The 18,092-nt window shown below is 45.1% G+C and overlaps 2 protein-coding genes across 2 annotated transcripts; both read left to right on the top strand.

Moving 5' to 3' along the window:
* The first annotated feature begins 4,269 nt into the window (after positions 1–4,269).
* On the top strand, positions 4,270–4,931 carry LOC121593623 (larval cuticle protein A2B-like). Its single transcript, XM_041916156.1, has 2 exons — positions 4,270–4,561; positions 4,632–4,931. Exons 1-2 carry the CDS (start codon positions 4,309–4,311, stop codon positions 4,835–4,837), a joined length of 459 nt encoding a protein of 152 aa, XP_041772090.1. The 5' UTR covers positions 4,270–4,308; the 3' UTR covers positions 4,838–4,931.
* Positions 4,932–13,653: 8,722 nt separating this feature from the next.
* Positions 13,654–15,797, top strand: LOC121593078 (cuticle protein 8). Its single transcript, XM_041915132.1, has 4 exons — positions 13,654–13,711; positions 14,188–14,301; positions 15,166–15,358; positions 15,433–15,797. Exons 2-4 carry the CDS (start codon positions 14,188–14,190, stop codon positions 15,540–15,542), a joined length of 417 nt encoding a protein of 138 aa, XP_041771066.1. The 5' UTR covers positions 13,654–13,711; the 3' UTR covers positions 15,543–15,797.
* The last annotated feature ends 2,295 nt before the right edge of the window (positions 15,798–18,092 follow it).

The following is an 18,092-nucleotide window of genomic DNA, read 5'->3' as shown; positions in this document are numbered from 1 at the left end:
AAGCTTGCCTTTCAACCTCCCCCTTTCCACCCTGTCTTGCGTCGTGTGTCTAAAGGTTCGTGTCGTGTTGTAACGCAGCTGATGCGTCTTCTTGGCCGGGTTCCGGTCGGCGATCTCGGTGATTCTTTCTTGCGATACGTGGCAACGCGCGATTGCCATTTATCATCTCAACCAACAGACGGCAGAGGACATGAACATGAACTTTATCGCTTTACCCACAGCAGGATGTGCCCCGGCTGCTTCTGCACCAACCCCGTTTTATATATCACAGCCTTGCTGCTCGATGCTTTTCGCTGCGTGATGTGTGTTTGCTTATCGTACCAGCGCGTGGATTGTCTTCTTTTTTTTGCTATGCTTTGCTTTCGCCTTCTACGGCATGCCGACCTACAGCATCATAATGTGTACTGCGTGTAACGGTTACGGCATGTTTCGGGTGTTGGATTTTGTGCGATTTTTTTTTGTTGTTGTATGTGCTTAACCCTACAACGCCGACAAGTCTGCACGCGTTCAACCTTTTCAGCGCATCCTTCGCGAGCTTTTATCGTAGCTCGAGGCTCGTAAAGCTTGAGGGAAGGTTGTTGTTTTTTGTGAACTGGGTGTCGGCAGTTTGGCACATTTCTCCATAAAAGGTACACCGAATGCGTGAACAGGATGCACGAGCTGGTATTTAAGTGTTTAATGTTGTTTGTGGCTTTTTTTCGTAAATAGGTAAGTTGTTTACTTGACACCGGCATTTTGATCAATCGGTAGGATTTAAGCCGCAAGGCCACACGAGATAACACAAAAGTACAGAGTTGTATTATCTTTTGCCACTAGTATTACCATTTGTCTTCAATAAGGTAAGTCAAACCTTTTAACCTATTTGATTGCAGATAATGTAAACGATTCAGTGTTGGCTTAATTTTGTGTCGTATTTATTTACACAAACGGTAGATGGGATTTAAATAAAATAGCTAAATTTGAAATATTACAAAATCATATTCAAAACCATTACTTTAAAAAGTGTAAATTAAAATGTTGCATTCCAATCTCAACGCAAAGCATTTTGCAATGCCGTCTCCCATTTTCAGTTTTTTAATAAGACTTTTCTAATAAGGAAATACGTTGAGTTCATCAATCACTATCGATTTCTAGCGTTGCCACAGTTAAATGGCAGTGTGTAGAAATCGAACACCATTAGTGGCACTCTTTGCTAAACTAGCTCCATGTGGACAGAACTAAAACAACTTTTACCCTCCCAACCGACGGCTTCTAAGATCAACCAACGAGCATATGATAAATCATCTTTAATCACTCCAATTGATTACCGATCACGCCTCCTTTTCAACGACTCTATTTTTCCAACTGCCCGCCAGCAAATGGACTCCCGTTCTCAATCCGGGACTTATCAATCACTGATCATCGATTCGGAGCGCGCTTGGAGCACCTTCGAAGGTGTAACATTGTAGCACCCATCGGTGCCACAAACAATCCGACCAGACTGCGCCGGGTGCCGACTTTGAAATTGATCGTCAACGGTGTTACAAACCCACGGCAAGCCCGTTTTCTCCACAAGCAACTGGTCCAGCCACCAGCCTTGCAGGGAGCTGCAGATCAATCGATGTCGATGCATATGGCACTGCGACACTTGCGACATCGAGATAAGGTGTGAGCAGCGAGCAGCGGCTAGAATTAGAACGGATCGAGCCTTTTACAGGCACAACCGGTGCCGTTTGGGAAATGGTAAAGTTCTCGCACGACGCTCCATTCTCGAATTCAATAAATTTTGTTCACCCAATCACACTACCTTTGTGTCTTTGTGCAACACGCGTGTTATGGGCAAACGCGACGGGAAGTGACGGCAGGGAAGCGAACATTATGTCAAATCAACGATTTTATGATCAGCTTTAGTGAACGAGGTGACGTACGGGCATTAGTCCAGTCGCAAATAAATTCAATCGAACGAATGGTACCATTCGGCAAACCGACCCAAATTGGAGCCCGTCTTAAATGCCATGCCAACGTTACTAATCGGGAAGATTAGGAAGACATTTATCACGATATTCTACAGTATCGGTGCGAGAGACCACTAGACCGGCACAACCAGAACAATAACAAAACAGAGCCCAAATTACTTCCTGAATGCAATGATCCCGCGCTCGGCAAAGGTGACTGCAGTTCTTGGTGGTGTTCGAAACGTAAACAGGTTTGGATTATACGCTGGCGACACACCATCGCTAACGAGCGAGAGACCTTAAAGTGTAGCGCAGCGTCCAGTTGCTTAAGATGCGACAGCGACCGCGCACTCCACCTTCTCCGCGCCTTTGGCAGACGACTCCGGCCAGCGGGCACCATACGCCCAACCAGGCGCGATTGTGACGTTCTTGACCTTTTGTGCGAAAGCGGTGAACGGAATTAAGATGCCTGCGGGAAGGATGTAGATCCTGCGGCTCGTACCACCGACCGTATCGCCTCCAGATGACCCTGGAAGAGATACGACGAATGCGGTAACGCGAACGGATGGCGTTGGTTCGATCGGTTGAGCGCTGTTTTTGCGCAATGGACCATCTTTTCGCCCGAAGGCACTCCACCTCATTTGAGAGGGCAAGTGTTCTGGCGCATCCACTGGTGGGTAAACTGGTAATGTCTGGTTGCTCAATGTGTTTCACTTTATTTTATTCCTTCCATTCCTGGGTGCGTTCCGGCCGGGCCTGATATTCTTGTTTTGTTTTGGGGTTTGGACTGGGCAAGGAGATGATGCAATGAGTGACTGACATTTCATCACAAGGTCGACGAGTGCTCTTTATGTGGCGGTACATCCGAATTCCAGCAGAGCAGGGAGGAAATAAAATATAAACCTTATCAAAGCCGGTCAGGGTGGGTAAAGAATTGAAGATATTAAGAGGATTTTCACTTGAAAGATATATTCTGCGTTAATTCTTATATTGTTTTAATTGATACCTTAAGCATACAGCTGATATTTAAGGCTGATTTTCATGCTCGGATTTACTTTGAGTCTGTTTAAACAAAGACAAAAATACGCTCTCCAGAAAGGGTAATAGCTGTCATGAGGACCACTGTACATAGGAAACTGTTTCGCCGATTCTATTTAATAATTTTAGATCGTAAAATCTAGTTTGAAGAACCATTTTCAAATCATTTGTCTCACGCGGCAAGTCTGTAAAACTCATTATGACCGCTTCGGTCGTCACGCCAAATAGATATTCCTCTCAGGGCAAAAATGTAAAAAAAAAAAACAGAAAAGGAATCAACATCAATTATCCCACACTGACTCTTAAAAGCTGCTGTAGTAGCATCTGAATTGACCTATACAACAGTACCAATTTTTCGTACGTCAGCACCCTACAGCACTCACCAATGTCACCAGACATGTTGCCAAAGATAGCAATACAACTCTACCAACGGCCATAACCGGTTGAGCTCTTCATTACACAATCGTCCCGCGATCGTCTTCAGCGACATGCATTTCCTTCCAGCTCGGCGCAACATATCCCCGCAGTTGCGGCCTGGCTGCCAACGTACGCCACTCGCATTGGCCAAATGCTGATGATACAAAAGCCACCGGTGTGCCCTTACCCGATGACGGCATGATTGCAGGCAATGTCAATCACGGCCACTCGCTATGCAAATTGCGTCGAAACAGTGCGTTGCAAAGGGAAGGGTAGCTGTAGCAGTGCGCTAGCGCACACCGTACCGTCGTAGGCCGGTGGTTGATGGCTGAGCCGGAACGTGTGGACATTGTGGTTGTCCAGTTGGTGCAAATATACGCTATGGCCTTGACATAAACCGACCAAATTGTAGATAATCGCAAGCTGAACAAATCAATTACGGAGCACTTAGAAGGCTCATGGTGAATTGTAGACGCTCTACATACTATCCAATTTTATTATTTAGTTTGTCTACTACACTTAAATTTTTTATAGAAAATGATTCAAAGATTTAAATGTCTCTTGCAACGTCATGACCTAATCAAACAATTGATTTAATTCCACCCTACCCACACAACACTTGACCTTGATCGATTCGTGACTACAGTCCATTGATGAAAGTAAGGCACCGTTTGCTCAAGTTCAAGAATTAAGGCCTAGCCCAAGAACACCAAGCCCAACCGTCGCGATCATCGAACCGTGTCGGAACAGTTCACCCACTTTCTACTAACCCTTCAGCATAGGTTGCCCACCAGATTTGCGCCACCCTGTGCAGCAACGTTTTGCAATTCTTATAAAAGCAATGTAACTCCAAACATGCATCATCAGTTTGGAAGCTTCTTCAAACACGCGAGTGCATCCTCAAAACACAGCAATCAACATGTTCAAACTCTTCACAATCATTTGCCTTGTTGCGTTGGTGCAAGGTGCACACATCAAACAGTCGGCGATAAAGCACAAAACGCGCCAGGCAAGCTACCAGCTCGAGGAAGTCGATGCGGGCAAGGAGCTGATCGAAGAGTCGCAGGACTACTACGCCTATCCGAAGTATCAGTTCGAGTACGGTGTCAAGGATCCGCTGACGGGCGATCACAAGAGCCAGTGGGAAATGCGAGACGGTGACATCGTGAAGGGTAAGTTGTGGCACCCGGTGAGGGAAGGGAACCAAGGACCAGAATCATTGCGATGATACTCTTAATCCAGGATCGTACACGCTGGATGAACCGGACGGTACACAGCGCATCGTCGAGTATCGGGCGGACGATCGGAATGGGTTCGAAGCGATCGTGAAAAAGATCGGCAAACCAAAGCATCCGGAGGAGTTGGGCAAGCAGCTGGCGGTAAAGCAGGCAGCAGACACCCACCATATCGTCGGGCAGAGTTACAGCAAGCTGAAGAAGTTCAGCTGATTCGAAAGACCTAGACCCTTTTGACTTCGTGATGTTGTCATAATGGAATTTACATAGAAAAATAAACCCGGTTCGAGCGGATTCCGCTTCAATACTCTGTGCATTGTGCTGATGTTGTTTTTTTTTGTAGTAGTTGTGAGGATGAAGAATCTATCGGCAGGAATCCGGTTGATGAAGGCAATAGAACTGGAGATGGAAGCTGGCAAATCTAGTCATCGTGGTAACGATTTGTAACGCACAGCGTGTGGGTATTGAGCGACAATCGACACATGGTCGTGTATGCTATAGAAATCCGAAGAATGTCACGCTGCGATAGATGATCGAGGAGGCGTCTTTATTCACCGCAAAATGTTGGGTTTTGATTAATAGCTTTTTTGCAGCAAGAAGTGCAAGGTTTAATTAACATGTTAACCATTTTCCACGCTACCATTTTGTCTGTGAATACGTTGTGCATTGTAATTCAACATGTTTATGCCAGTTTAGATCAGCTAGTAGGTCATGAATGATCCATTCCATCAATTGGTTCCAAGAACTCTATAACTGCTCAAAAATGGATGATCATCAAATCCGTTTAACCTAAATCATCTTCTCTCCTTTCCGAGTATCTTTCACATAACCTTGAGCATACTTTGCAGTAGTTACTCACAATTAAGCCTCGAACATAATTATGAAAACAGTTGTGACGCTTACCAGCCTTATAGTTAACCATACTGGGCAGCCTCAGCTGAAGGTTACTATGTACCGCACATAACAGAACAACGCACGCGTTTTGTCCACTGCCGACCGCACCGAAATGCCCAACAACCATCACCTTTCGTACCGAGACAGAGTCCTTCGACATTGTAGTCACTACGTGAAGCGGTACAGCCCGTTGATTACTTCATTGTGGCATCTTCGTGTGGCCTCTCCCCCACTCGACTGAGTGTGAGTGTGAGTGCAAAAGTACGGAGCGTAGCTCATCTGCCAAGTGTCTTCGATATTATCTCATATTTTAGATGTACACAGCGTTTGGAATTAAATAAAAAACAACAGTAATAGCTAGAAACCACTCTCACACACACCGAGGTAACTGTGTTCCTGCTGGGATGTGTGACGACGTGCTGCTCACGTTACTGGGCCCCATCACTGCGGTTGGTTGGTGGGTTGGTTGGTTGGTGTCCATCATCAGCCTGCTCACCTGCTAGTACGGCACGATCGTTCTCCCCAGCACGCCGGAGGTTAAGACCGGTGATCGCGCTTCGCTTGATGCTCACCACGATGCTGCGCTGATTGCGTTCCATTGCGCTTGGAGGCGCCTCCTTCAAACACCAATCCCCTTTCTTGCGCCCCTTCGCCAGTTCCTAATCGTTTCATCGGAGATACTTCTAAAAGCGCCGTCTCGTTCCCTCGCTTAATGGAGCGAAGATTGCCAGCCCTAGCCCGGATCCTAATGGCCGTGGCGTGCGGTCGCGATCCTAGGCGCACCATCACGCCACAATTCAATGTACAAATTCACACACACACACACACACACTCACATAAACATGTACATCATCGCATTCGATTCGAACAATTTCCTCTCGCGGCACTCGGGAGGGTGCGCATCGGAAAACCTAATTTTGTGCTGCTGCTCCAGACGAACGGCAGGCAGAGTTTCATCATCCATCGATCGATCGATCGGTGTCGTCGTCATTGCAAATCGTCGCTCCGGTTGCGACATCAGCCCATTCAGCCGCGGTGCAGGGTGTCCCAAAACAAGGCACCGTCCGTATCAGCTACCGAAGGCGTCTGTGTGTTGACGTTTCGAAGAAAAGGAAGAAAACGAAGGGAGAGAAAGCTCGTAAGGAGGAGTTGTAAGTGAGCTATTAGCAGGCAAAAGAATAGCGAATCTTAGTGTCATAGACCATTGCAGTATCGCAGACGAGCACACAAAAAAACTCAATTAGTGCTTCCAGGTGCTTTTAATGGTGATGTTTGATAGTGTTGATAGTGTGCAGAGGCCAGCTCAACCACAACCAAGGCAATCGATTGCACAAACCCTGTAAAAGTGTTCACGTCTTATTTGCGGCTGTTGTGCCGTTGGTGTATCTTGAAACATCTTTCGTCAGAAGTTCTTTACCGGTGGCAAGAAAAGGCAAGGTGAGTGATTGTAACGTGTCCAATAAGCAACGAAGTCCCTGTGCAACTACTAAACTTGCCTTCACCGAAAACGTGCCATCTGGTGGTAAGCAGATGAAACATAAAGTACGTGATTGATTGCCGTCACCGTCATTCCCATTCCCTGTTACCTATTCTCTCTCACTCGCCACTGCCCGGTGAGAGCAAACAGAACAGTCTTCTTGATTTATGAACCACAATGATTGCAAAACGACAAATTCACCGCAGGATTTAATCCGTTCCGAATGACTCTACGGTGGCTGATGAAGTGCAGTGGAATCAACCCATTCATTGAAAGCTTGCTGGGGGGGTGAACTTTACAGCTACAGCTTTATCGTTGTTTCGTGCAGAAAATCTTAGCTCACAGTTATGATGGATTATTAGCCACGGCGCCGTGGATGGGAAGTTGGTTGTGCTGCCACTCGTTAGGGTAATTGAAATCGAGTGAAAAGCTTTCATAAAAAATCACGATACTCTCAATCACGTTCATATTTTCCCATTGACCACCGAGCGAGCCGATGTGGACTGGGAAAATAGTTCAAACCAGAGGCGGAACAATTATCAGCTGCAACGTTTGTTGTGTGATAACGACTGTCGTTGGAAAATTATGAAAAATATATTAATCACGATTCATGGTGGGCACCGTTTTCTGGTCGATAAAAATGGAAATTTATATTTTCACCAGTCATTAACTTTGTCGATAGCTTTTTGTGCCAAATCCGGAACACAATTACCGCATGGTTGAAGCATTGTGTACTGGAGCATCGTTTTAAAGCGGAGCAAACACGCTCGCTTTGACTGTGAACAACCTTCGCGTAAAATTCACACGTTTCGGCTACGTTTTGTACTACGGATCGAGCAGCTCACTCATATTTCTACCCGTTTTTTTATGAACGTTGTCGTTCGAAGCATTTTGCGGAAGGGGAACGTTGGTTGGAAGATCATATTTGTTTCATATTCAACGACTGGATGAATGATGAGCCCGAGTGAGGCTGAGTGATTCAAACTAGCAATTTGTAGAATTCGTGCACGATTTGATTGGTGTGCTTCCTACGCTCGGATGTCTCCATGCGAATTGACTGGTGAATAGATGCTGTACATTCGGTGCTGCTGTGGCCAGACATGAGCCTTTGCAGTGAAGTGTGGCTTAAAGTAATATTTATTGAACGAAACGTACGATGTTCCCTCCAGTCGGTACGATTCCTGCTACCACACGACTATTTACTTGTAAGCGTACGGGCACTGTTTTAGTGCTCGTGACGATTGGCACGTGTACTGCCAACCTCATTTGTGATGTGAATGTTCTATACCATTAAGTTAATGGGAATCATTTCTGGAGCTACCATATTTTCGACAAGGTTAGAAGATTGAAGCAACTACCTTGTTAAAATTCAAACGCAATTTGTGAAGTTTACACAAACAAACAATGTTTTGGTGATTTATGACTCGTAACTTAATTTGAAATATGAAGACCATGTGATATGGGGTATGTGATTAACATTATAAGGACTTTTTACGTATTTGGTTTAATACATCTGTGTATTCGTAACTTAAAAGGCATTTTAAATATAAATTTAGCACAAAAAGCTACAACGCGTCTGCAGCCGACGAACCGGCATGTCTGTACACCCTGCAACAATGTATCGAGCTGTGCCTTAAAATTATTCATCAAAATGAATTATTCATAAGCCCCAGCCCCGTTTCTAAATTAACCAACAAACCCCCAAAACAACCAGTCCGGCCATTTTCAATTAACGCTAAATGGTTAGCTTCCTTTAACAGCGAGCCTTTCATCCGGTACACACCATACAGTTCCTTCTCCTTTCGAAGCCGTAATAGACAACGCCCTACAATGACTTATCATCGTCAACTCGGCGAACCTTCACCGACGGGTACTTCATCATCGGTGCACCGAGCCCGATCGACGTACTCTACCGGCACCTGCGCAGATCGAGTGTGGTGATCATTGCATAAAACTATTTTTATGAGATGTTAAAAAGATTTACGATCTATTTCGGCATGATTCAAACACCAGTTTGTGTGGAACGGTGTGAAGAGATTTTTTTTTCGCCGCCTGCCTCTCCACTCGCTATAATGTATCCTTATCGGTCCGTTTGAAACGACTGATCCGGCGAGTCGATCGCATCATGTTAGCCGTTTAGCGATCGATAAATGATGCGGGCCTGCTTGGGGTGGTGTGGAAAATTGTACCCTATCGGGAGTGAATCAAACTCCGGCTCCGGTGCGGTTGCAAATCGGCTTCAATCAACAGACACGAAGACTTACCCCAGTCCAAACCGGCATGGCGCTCCAATGCAAGCCCAGTGGGTTGATAAATTGTTAATAACCCAACCATAAAAGAAAATTTATTAGCCCGCAAGGTTAGAGATGGCGAACTGCTGCCGAGCAGTTCGAAGTGCAGTTGGCGATTTTGTGCAGCGCCGACCGGTTACGTACCGGGACGGGCTGTTTCGTTTTTCGCTCCCCACGGAATCACGTGTCGCAAGCGATGCAACCGATAGCCTTACGGGCGGAAGGCCGTCAGCGTACGCCTCAAATGGCCGGAAAATGGACACAACCTAAATTTTCCAAATCGCTTCAATCCTGAATTGGTTGCGGCGGTGCCTGGGTAGTACCATTATCGCAGCAATTCGTTAGGATCTTCATGTTCGCTGCTGTGGACGTACTTAACACTTGAATCTGGCCAGTGATTTGGTCACGTTCTGCTACGGAGCACAAGCCTCGTCACTAGTGGTCCGAGCAAATCAGCGCCTTAACACTTGCTGCAATAAGCGGTGAGCAAATCGATCTCTTCCCCAGGAGAGTATGATTAGTTGCTTTGGTCACTTGTAAAACGATCGACATCCATTCCCTTCGGTTGCGTTTCGTTGCAGTTCGAGCGTAAAGCTTGGCACGTGTAATAGTGATGGTCGATTTTTTGTAGCAACCTACTCGCGATGTGGTCTATGTGATCTTCAATCGTGCGCCAATTAGTGTTTTAATTTACATGCAAATAAATATCACGCCATCGTCCCTTCCCTTTCGTAGTTAATTTGTGTAAAAAGAACGAAAAGCGTGCTCATTAATGACGTCAATCCGATTTTGAAAAATAATGCAAACGACTTTTACTGATGAAGTAATTCTGTTCGGCTAGGGGCAGTAGCGGTTTATGCGTTGAAAAATCTGCATGTTTAATGATGGAATAGAATGTCTGTGCTTCTGCGGCAGTTACTAAACCGTTAAGGATATAGAAAACCTACCGTACTAAATCATTTCACTCATTTTACATCTCAGCAAATGCTCGCAAGAAATATTTTGCGGTGATGATCCGTGGTCTTTCCTGTGACCTTTCCTACACAGCTAACCCTGAACCAAAAGATACCAGCCGGCAGCCCCGCCATCAGCCGGCACTGGTCAAAACATTAATTATAACGGATTAATTTGCTGCACCGAAACGGCATTGTGATGACCACAAATGTTCGGTGGCGGGGCAAGGCGTCAGAGAGCACCAAAAAAAAAAACGCATGACCTTCGCTGCATCCATCTGGACGAACGATGGCGATACGCTTCAGATGGGCCGGACCGAGGCCTCCGGAGCCGGCCCTCCGGAAAGTAATTAACATTTGAGAGCATCGTTCCGCACGAGCACAATGGTTGACGTTGTGGAATACAGTTTTTTTTTCCCTCCATCCAAGTAATGCACACGGCTAGATCGCAGCTTTACGATCAATCCATCCATCAAGTTCCCTCGCAGGTGTGAAAAGGGTTCATGAACTCTTCGCAAGGAGATACGGTTTGTACGGCTGGCAGCACCTAACCCATAGGTCAGCGCAATAACGGTGCTGATGTTTATCAGTAAATTGACGACCCGTATGGTTGGAGCCGAAAAGTCGCATACATGCTCATAATAGGTTACGAAAATGCATACTCGACGACAAAGATTAACATGGAACGATATGGTAAAACAGGTAATCTGACATGTTGAGGGAAGACAAAATAGGAGGTTTGACGCTTGAAAGTATTGTCCATTTATCATTGCACACAGATAGCTTTTATGGTAGTTTCGGGTCCGTAAGGTTCATAACATTAGGCAAGTTTAAAGTATGTCAGGAAATGCCACAATAAATGTGTGAATATCTCACTTCTCATGACTCAGGTTAAAGCCATGTGACAAAAATTTACTTCTACAAGAAAGTTCTGCTATGTACAGATTACTTCAAGATCTTTAACGCTGCTCTCAATCGAACATCAGCCCTACACTCATTTACAAACAAAAGAACCGATCGAATCTCTTGATGTCTCTCTTCCGTTACGATCTGAAATAGGATCTTGGTACCAGCAAACAACAATCAGCAACCCTAAGGCCATCGGTAGGACGAGAATGCATTAAAAATATTTCATAAAATTAATTATATTCTCAAAACGATAAATATCTACCATTATGGTAAACTGCTACAGACCTAGCGCTGGCGCAATCGTAAACACGCAGGGTGTGACATTTATGAAGCTCCAACCTTGAACATTTCGAACAGAGTAAGCGCACTAAAAACCTGTAACTACGTACCAGAAAACAACACCCCACGGTAGCAAGATCATCGTAGCCTACTTTGCATGAGAAGAAACAATACAGCACGGTACCGATCGGGACGCAGCAGTAGCTGAAGCGGTGTAAAATGTCCGATGTGCGAGAAATTGAACGCGACACCATATCGCGCTCGATCGCATCGGATCTCCTGCATCGCGGTAGCAAATATACGATCTCTCAGTCTCTCTGTGGAAATTGGTTCATCTCGGTTGAAACAAGCGAGCTCGCACGCTTCTCCCAGCACCCGTTACCTTTGCTTCAGTCCCTGCAACACTGTCAAAGAGCTCGATCGTCCTTGAGTGGCTTATTATTTTGCACATGGAAGCTGGCAACGGCACAGCCAACTTCAATGCCAAGTTCATACGGCGTCGTAAGAAATGGTATTGCGGACGATGGCACCACAAAAAAAAAAAAAACAAACCAAGCAGCACCAAACCAGCACCGAGTAAGGTGGGTAGAGAAATACAAACCCCCCAGGGGAAGTGATTCCGGCCCACCAAACTGCCCGAGGGAATCGAGCAAAACCGTTCACCCCGAGAGCAGATGATGAGTTTCTGCAGGAGGAAGAACGCAAAAAATGGCATCATTAATGATTCATCATTAAGTGTGCGCCAGGAAGCAGTTGAGCAACTAAAAAAAGCACATCCCCTAGAATGACAGCAACTGTTCCGTTTGCTCGTGTCACTCACGGGTGGGCAGCAAACGTGATAGATGGAGATGAAGCAGTAAAGAAGACGTTCATCAACATGTCTTCAACACGTCAAAGCTGCTGCTAGCGGCATCTAACGAGCTTCAATATATCCTAATAAGCCACCGCTAGCAATAGGGTCGTTATGGGTAAGCGCAAAAAAAAGACGCTTTGATGTTCCGTTTCCTGTAAACAAACAATCGCTCAATCTCGCACCTTTCAGCAGCGAAGGGAAAACCCTCCAAGGAGTTCAGCAACCTGCACCTGTCATTCGTCATGGAGTTGTACATTGATCCGCTGTAGCTGCATGCGGTGATGGGTATCAGACAATCAAGAACCATTTTATTCGTGCCGGTAGGCTTAGCTTCGCCTGCGGGCAGATGAGCTCGCTGCTGGGACGTAGTGCAGAGTCGTACGATCGTGACGCGCACTAACTCTGTAGTAAATTTAAGCGATTTTCTTTGATGGTTCCGTACCCGTTAGAATGAATCATTGACCAAGGAAGGTTAAAAGCATCGATTGAAGAAGGAGATAATGAGTGTTTGTGAGGCACAAGAGCTAGATTCAGTCGTGCTGTGTTCAATGCGACTAGCAAGATAAACATTTAAATATCATAGAATCTTTATTTCATTTTCTAATTTTAGCCTTTTTCTTAGAAATAGGTGCGCCTTAATTCAACCCTAAGAGATACATTATTGTTCTACAATTCAATTCAGTCACTCCTTCATAACAGACATTGTTTTGCTTGTGATAGCATTTCAAAGCAAAATAAACCATAATTTAAGCGATGAATCATCGATTCTCCCAAAATTCCAGTCATTAAATATTAAAACAATAAACAACATTCAATAATTCATCAAATGTTCCAGTCCGTGTGCCTCGCAGATTTTGGTTGAATCATACAGCACTAGTTTCACAATTGAAACCGTGCAATAAACATCCAAGAGTCATGGCTTTAATTTAATCAAACTCAGCTGTACAACAGCCAAAAAAAACCCAAAAAGCTGAACTATAGCGTCCGATCAATCAAATCCAATATTCTGCAAACACTACCAAAACGACACTGTCGGAAGCGGGATAAATACCTCATCCAAATGTCAGACCCATTTGGAGCTACCCACGCACGGAACGGTTAACCGAATTTTGATCCTCCACCACACATTCTCTATAGTAGCTCCTGGCACTGGGCAGGACATTGGGATACTTCGAGCCCAATTCACTGCGCCGTATTTAATTCACGCAAAGGTGACAACCACAATTCAAGCCGCTTAACGAGAAGTGACAGAGGAGGAGAGAAACTTGAAGCATTACACGCTGGCGGGAAGCAAGAACACACATCGCGCAACGTAAACAATGTAAACCAGCTTCTCTCCATTCCTCCACGGCTCGCAGGGCAAATACCAAGGTCAATGCTGAAATTCGGGAGCAAGTGAGCGGAAACGACGCATCGTCTTTGTCGAGCGAGGTAAATGACACACAGGCGCGCTCAGTGCCCCGTTTCGCGCAAGTCTATGAACTTTAACGATACAGCAAGCGACGAACCGAACGCGCGGCGCGAGATGTTTTTGCCGAAGCATGCCTTTATAACAGGAAGGAGAACATTTTTCATCCATTGTTGGTGGCGGGAGTTGTTTATGTACGCGATCGTATGGGCACACGAACGTTTGAGAACGTTTTATTTCAAGCCTCATTCTCGTATGATTAACGCAAAATGATAAAATCAAGCGTTCTTGCGTTCCATTTGGAACCGAGACTGGTTCTTGAATCGGAGATGAGAGACAAAGGGATGAAACTCAAACTCATTTATCGCAGCACGTCCATCTCATAGCATTAAAATTTCGCATGTACGCGTCCACATTTGGACAGTGACGTGTGCGTGTATTAAAAACAGCTAAAAATAATTCTTCTTCTAATCCGGCCCTTATCTCCATCTCGTTCCAGATGAACCTGTTTCCAGCGGCTGCCTGTATGTGGCTCGTGGCACACCTCTGCGTCCTGCTGACAGCCGGCGATCACTTGGTCGAGTTCGTGTCAAATTACCAACAGAATGCTGAGGTAATGGTGGTGGGCCGGGAAAGAAATCAAGAAAACGCTAGCAGAGAAAAAGACTTGCTTCCTTATGTCAGGTGTAAATAACACGATGCGAATTACATATCAAATAATAATTAAGGTACAAGTTTGCCTATCTGGGCACCCCTTTCGACCGTTCTCCCCCTTCTGATACCGGTTGGGGAATGTAAAGAGCAATTTTTCCTCAGCGATCTCGGCAGCATCTAGCGCCGCGTTTTACTCAATCTGTAGCTCTACGTTCAGTATTGGCTACCCTTGCACTGGCTATAAATCAAACCATGTGCCGTGTGAGCGCTCTTTAGCTGGAGCGAAATAAATGGAGAGCAATGGACGAAAAAATGGTACCCAGGCACCCTTTCGGTCGGGCGTCACTGCACCAGCCCCTCGGTTGCAGTGGTCTGAACTTTTCGTCGAGAATTTACGACGCTTAAATTACTTTCAATTAGCGAAAGCGCACATATCTCCCTGTGGCCGTGCGTTCAAAAAATAGAGACAGAGAGATAGAGAGATATAGGTAGAAAGGTAAAGAGCTAGTGCAATGTGTAGTAAATCACACAAGATCACATAGTGTAGGGTTCAGTGCGATACGTCCGATCGCGTTTGGTGACCAGAACTTGCCGGTGGCAGTCAATTTACGTGCTATTCGCATTTCGCTTACCAGCGGACTTTTTTGAGGTAATAGGGTGCTTTCTGCAGGGTGGCGTTGAGATCGCCCGTAATTATGTTTCAATTAGGAAACTGAGAAGCTCATTAATTGGAGCGTGCCCTGAGAGCGAAACGAAAAATGAACCACATTTCCAAAGCCGCCCAAGGGACAGCTTACTAAATGGTTTGGCTTAATTGTTGCAGATTGATTACTCGTTTCGGTATTACATCGATCATCCGCCTTCCGGGGTGTCGTTCGATCACTGGGAGAATCGAAAGGGTGACCACGTGCACGGCGGTTACGGTGTGCTGGAGCCGGGCGGATTCGTACGCACCGTACACTACGAGGTCGACGGCGATAGTGGCTTTCGGACGGTTATCAAAACAACTGCGCCAGGTAAATTGATTGTTGGCCAACAGAGAACCCATTTCACGTCTATGCTAACTTATCGCCGTGTCGTATGCTTACAGGAAGCTCTCAGCAGTACAACATACACACCGGAGGAAAAAGGACGCCTCCTCCGCAGCCACTTTGGAACACCAAACCGGTCGCCTTCGTGCAGGGCGTCCATAAATCGTAGCCGAGCCCTTGGATGCGACGATACTGAGCATCTTGCGAGCTTTACACGCGATCCCACCGTTCCTTCGGTCTGGGACAAGTTGCATCATAGTAGGATAAATCCGTGTAAAGCCTTGCCTTGCACCATCCAGCTGGAAGATGAATATTTTAGAGTTTACCAATGTTGTCCTCTTCTGTCTGACACAGGCCAATGCTAGTTGATAAGTTGTGTTTATGTTTTCATGCTAATAAATTAGATGTTTCTACCTACTGCCTCGGAAACGGAAACCGAAAATATGGTTTCTTTATGTGTCGATTTAATTTGCGGTGCTGGAAGCTTTTTCGTTTCGATCGATTGTCGATTGTTATCGTACCAACTGTGATTTATGTATACGAACTATAATTATTCAGCAAAAAGGTAAAGGTCAGAATTCATGATTAATAGCTGCATATTTAAATCTATTTTTAACAAAACCTTGAAATTTTACTAAAGAGCCACAAGGCATTTCAGGTAACACTTTAAACACTGATTATTGCATTTCATTCTGCAACTATTTTTTAACTAAAATGTTCATCTTTTGTTTTCTTGATCATCATCTGATCGACGTCCTAATCAAAACGTATTACTTGGCTCAGCTCAATTTAATGATCGATTAAAAATGTCTATGAAGGACGTAGGCAAAAAAAAGTGCTGCAATCATCGCCAAAATCTCTCTCATGTAAACGCGTCAAAACCCTCCCATACCCTGTGCGACCAGCATCCAAGCTCCCATCCAAAATATTCCCATCCGAACGGACAACGTCAGTCGATTTTTGCACCATTCATCATACGTACTGATTCGCCACGAGCTAGCGATCAAAATACATTAAGTTCAAGGACAAAGCGGTTACCGAAACCGCTAAAACCGAGTTCAACCAACTGTTGGCGTACGGGAGATCAATCGATCGATAGTGAACAGCAAAAAAAGTAGGCAGACAGCCACCTCCTTTGCCTAGCTCAACTTGAATGGAGTTGAATGTGAATTGAATGAATGGTGGAACGGGTAGCAAAGCTTTTGGTGCAGTGGAGAGCTTTTGAAGCTTTGCAGGAGGAGTTAGTACATTTTATAGCAGAGCGAGCTTGTGGAAACATGTCGGACAAAAGCTTTGGTGTACGCCAAACTGTAACTCACAAGCTTTCGTACGATTTTAAGGTAGCAGTCTACTTACAGTTTTGCTAAGGATAAAAATAAAAAATAAATATTTCTGAAAGTTTTGCTCGAGATTGATAGCAAAAAGAACTTCTTACAAAAGGATCTAAAACATATTATACTATTGCTAATAACATATCTACCTTAACCAATGTACCCGATAACATTTCTTCTAGATTAAAAAATACACATAATCCTAATTTTTACAATAAAAATAAATCATTGTACGCTGTACGCGCATCAAGTGTTTGTAATATAAATATGCAAAAATTTTGAACCATTGAATATATCCAACACATATGCATTAGCTTGTTTAAATGGGAAATTGTAAAAAATGCATTAGTATTGATTAAATATTAAGTCGTACTTATGATAGCCAAACTAGTTTTTGAGCTGAAATAGTTGTTGATTTTTTAGTTTATGTGCTTCGCTTTCAGCTTCTATAATATGTTTCTCTATTTTTCGTTCAGTTTGAACTTTGATTCACAGTCAAAACATAGCAAACATTTCTCTCCTTAAGCCGCCGGCTCATTGAAATGCCTCCATCAATAACTCCTACAATGTAACACTAATTCAAACAAACGAGCCTTGCGACTTATCCTTCAGAAAACACAGCACTCCGCTGCGGTGTCACATAATCCGTTATTTCAACCCAATTCAAAAGCCAGCTCAATTGGGAAGTGAACGTTACACAACCGCTACCCGTCCCGATCAGGTAGTTGCACACCGGGCATCCCGGTCCGGTTTTATTGTTGTTCATCTTCGGGAAAACAATCATCACACGAGCACACGAACGCTCAACGCCGTAGGGTCTGATATAAGAAAAGTGGCTCGGCCAACCGTCCAGCGCGTGTGCCTCCCTCAACCGGCAGCAGCAGGGGGAAAACTCTCACTCTCATTAATCATAAACAAATAAACTGTGGCTGGCGTCAATCCTAAGCGCAGCCTCTTGACGTACAGCAACAAGAGCCATCACACACGTATGTGGGCTACGTCAGTCAGTGCTGAGGCGACCCGTAGAAGGCGTACGTGCTCTGAGGCAAAACATAATGCGCAAAATGGAGAGTGGAGCAGAAAGTAGGACCACGAGTGGAGCAAAAGCAAGATAATAGCACCCGCCCGCAATACCGCCGTGTGCGCAGGTAAGCGCAGCAGCCTGCGCAGCGCCGAATTCAAGTTCAACATAATTTTCCTCACTTTCAGCTTCATTCGCGCACGCTTATTGCATCAATCGTGAAGGCTTCAGCCGCTTTTGCTTTCCATCGTGGCTCCCGCTCGTTGAGGCAGGCTTCAACACCGCTCAGAAGTAGGTCAGTCGTTGGTGTGCACCGCCCCCCCCCCTTATTCGAAGATCACTGTAGACGGGCAGCAGCAAACGGTAG

The sequence above is a fragment of the Anopheles merus genome, chromosome 2L (assembly GCF_017562075.2).
Source record: "Anopheles merus strain MAF chromosome 2L, AmerM5.1, whole genome shotgun sequence".
NCBI classification, from domain to species: domain Eukaryota; kingdom Metazoa; phylum Arthropoda; class Insecta; order Diptera; family Culicidae; genus Anopheles; species Anopheles merus.
This window is presented reverse-complemented; position numbering and strand designations above follow the sequence as displayed.

Excerpts from the sequence above, each read along its gene's own strand:
- LOC121593623 (XM_041916156.1), top strand. The coding sequence starts at position 4,309 with ATGTTCAAACTCTTCACAATCATTTGCCTTGTTGCGTTGGTGCAAGGT. Across the intron at positions 4,562-4,631 it reads AGACGGTGACATCGTGAAGG|GATCGTACACGCTGGATGAA; the intron begins GTAAGTTGTGGC and ends CTCTTAATCCAG.
- LOC121593078 (XM_041915132.1), top strand. The coding sequence starts at position 14,188 with ATGAACCTGTTTCCAGCGGCTGCCTGTATGTGGCTCGTGGCACACCTC. Across the intron at positions 14,302-15,165 it reads ATTACCAACAGAATGCTGAG|ATTGATTACTCGTTTCGGTA; the intron begins GTAATGGTGGTG and ends TAATTGTTGCAG. Across the intron at positions 15,359-15,432 it reads TATCAAAACAACTGCGCCAG|GAAGCTCTCAGCAGTACAAC; the intron begins GTAAATTGATTG and ends GTATGCTTACAG.